Source organism: Ipomoea nil, unplaced genomic scaffold, assembly GCF_001879475.1.
Source record: "Ipomoea nil cultivar Tokyo-kokei standard unplaced genomic scaffold, Asagao_1.1 scaffold1096, whole genome shotgun sequence".
Classification (NCBI taxonomy): Eukaryota; Viridiplantae; Streptophyta; class Magnoliopsida; order Solanales; family Convolvulaceae; genus Ipomoea; species Ipomoea nil.
Genome location: NW_017617524.1, coordinates 279,738 through 282,342, shown reverse-complemented (window position 1 = coordinate 282,342; position 2,605 = coordinate 279,738). Strand labels below are relative to the sequence as shown.

General features: G+C 33.4%; 1 protein-coding gene across 1 annotated transcript; it reads left to right on the top strand.

Annotated features, from left to right (window-relative positions):
- The first annotated feature begins 503 nt into the window (after window positions 1-503).
- Window positions 504-1,815, top strand: LOC109183024 (protein FAR1-RELATED SEQUENCE 5-like). Its single transcript, XM_019333241.1, has 3 exons — window positions 504-561; window positions 974-1,051; window positions 1,307-1,815. The coding sequence occupies exons 1-3, from the start codon at window positions 504-506 to the stop codon at window positions 1,813-1,815; spliced, it is 645 nt and encodes a 214-aa protein (XP_019188786.1).
- The last annotated feature ends 790 nt before the right edge of the window (window positions 1,816-2,605 follow it).

Sequence of the window (2,605 nt, the reverse complement as noted above, 5' to 3'; positions counted from 1 at the left end):
AAAACTTGACTTCTATCGTAGATCGTAGTTAACGATAAGATTTTTCATCTTCATCCTTTCTCGATCAAGATCAAGTCATCTTGGTCTAGTCCAAATAAACGCAATTTAGATGTGGGCGAAGAACATGTGTTTGCCCAATTTTTTATTTTTTATTTTTTAAAAAAATAGTTAGTAAGAGGATGCCGTCGAAGGAGGCAAATTATGCTATGAATACGTGCGCACATTGCAATGTGCGCACATCTCTAAAAGGGCGTTGTTTTCAGGGAAAATGACGCCGTCCTAATTTAAAAAAAAAAAATTAGTTCCAAAGGCCGTTAACGGCGTTATTCCTGATTTGGCAGCCAATTCATTCGAGATTTTGGTAGTTTCCAGTCGTGATTTGGTAGTTACCATTCGCAAGTTTCTTATCAGTTGCAATCGTACATTTTTGCAAGTTTATTTCCTTCTTTCCTTTCGTTTTTTGTTGTGCGTTGGTGTTCTGTTTTGCGTTATTGAGTTCGTCGATGGAGGAGGCAACAAATCCGGGAGATCTAATCGGAGATGGTTTGTCTACAATTCCAGGTTTCTTTCCATTCAATTTTTGCGTTTTTTGCATTTCATTTATGTGATTTTTTCTGGTATTTGAGATTTATGAGTTTAAAATTTGATTTCAAATTTATATTTGTGTCTGTTATTCGGAGAATTTGCAATGTATGTGATTTTAGGTTGTTTTTATTTGTGATTATTTCAGAATGTGTGGTTTTTACTTTGCATACAATCATGACAGTTATACATTCATAAATTTGAATATGTAAATCCATAATTTTTGAGTTCTACATTCAAAATTTTTGCATTGTATATTCACAATGTTATTTGGTACTCTGTATCTGCTTGTAAAATCCATATTCATAAATTGCAAGTTACATGTTCATAATTTTACACTTGTATATTCATAATTTTTTACTGCTCTGCTCCTCTGTTTTCTATATTTCAGTGAATGAAGATTTGGTTGGTGATTCATTAATTGGTGATCAATCAGATGTTAACATTGATGGCTCTTCTTCGATTCCAGGTTTTTTTCATAGTTTTTTACTATGTGATGTGTGTTTTGAAACCATTGAATTGTGATTCATAATATTTGACATATATATATATTCATCGTATTATACAGTCCTGTTATGTTTTATATGTTTGGATGGAAATTTTATTCTTTTAGTAGAGCATGACTGGATTTATTCGGCATTCCCCATTCCCCCTCTACTTAGGAATTATATTTCGATCAAACATCAATAGTTGTTATAGTTGAGGTTATATTTTATAATTGCAGCCGTTGAAGACTTGGTTGGTGTTGTAGTTAGTAATGGGGATGAAGCTTTTGATCTGTACAACGAGTACGCCTATAGAGTGGGTTTTAGTGTGAGGAAGGGTCAACAACGTTACAAGGCCTCTACTAAGACAATTCAAATGAAGAGGTTTTTCTGTTATAAGGCTGGTTTTAAGGCAAAGGCAAATAGTGGTGTCAATTTGTATTCAAAAATTGATATAAGGATGGGTTTTGGTGCATTTGTTCAGTTTGATGTGGGTGGGGATGGAAGGTGGACAGTTACAAAACACGTGAAAGTTCATAATCATGAGTTATGTGCTTTAGACAAGAGTCATCTATTTCGTTCGCATAGAAGAGTGAGGAATAATCAGATTTCTTATTTAAAAGATTTGAAGAAGAGTGGGGTTGCAGTGGCGGATGGTATGAGGTTGTTGAAACATCAATCTGGGGGTCTCCATTTGTTGGGTTCACCAATCGAGATGCTTACAATTCACTGGCTTATGATAGTTTGAAGTGTTTGGATGGAAATGATTCTAATTCCTTAATTGAAATATTTAGGAGGCAGTTGAATGAGACTGATTTTTTTTTTTTTTTTTTTTGAAGTTGATTCGGATTCAAGATTGTGTAGTTTTTTTTTTTTTTTTTTGGAGGGATGTTCAAATGAGACAAGATTATGAGTTGTTTGGGGATTTGTTAGTGCATGACACAACATACCGCACAAATAAATATGATATGATTTGTGGACCTTTTGTAGGGATGAATCATCATTGCATGAACGTAATGTCTGGATGTGGGTTTTTGATGAATGAGAGGACATAATCATTTTTGTGGTTGTTTAAAACATTTTTAAGATCTATGGATGGCAAGTGTCCACAGTCTATCATGACGGATCAATGTGCAGCTATGACTGCAGCTATTTCTCAAGTGTTTCCAACATCACGTCATCGTCTTTGCATATGGCATATCAGTGAGAATTCAAAGAAGCATATCAAGACATTAAGGAATAATAAGGATTTTTTGGATTTGTTTAACTGTGTGTTGAAATACACAGACACTGAAGCTGAGTTTGAATTTTATTGGACAAGGTATATGGTACTATTCACTATTTTTTTTACTGGTTTTTAAGCATTGGATTTGAATATTTATAGTATAGAAGTTCTGAACATATAGTGCTTAGGTTTATGAACTTGTGATTGGGGTATGATTTTTGTATCTGTCTGGTTTTTTTTTCTGGATTATATTTACTCATCTTGTTTATTTACAGTATAGGAATTATGAATCTTTTTGTTTAGAAATTATGAA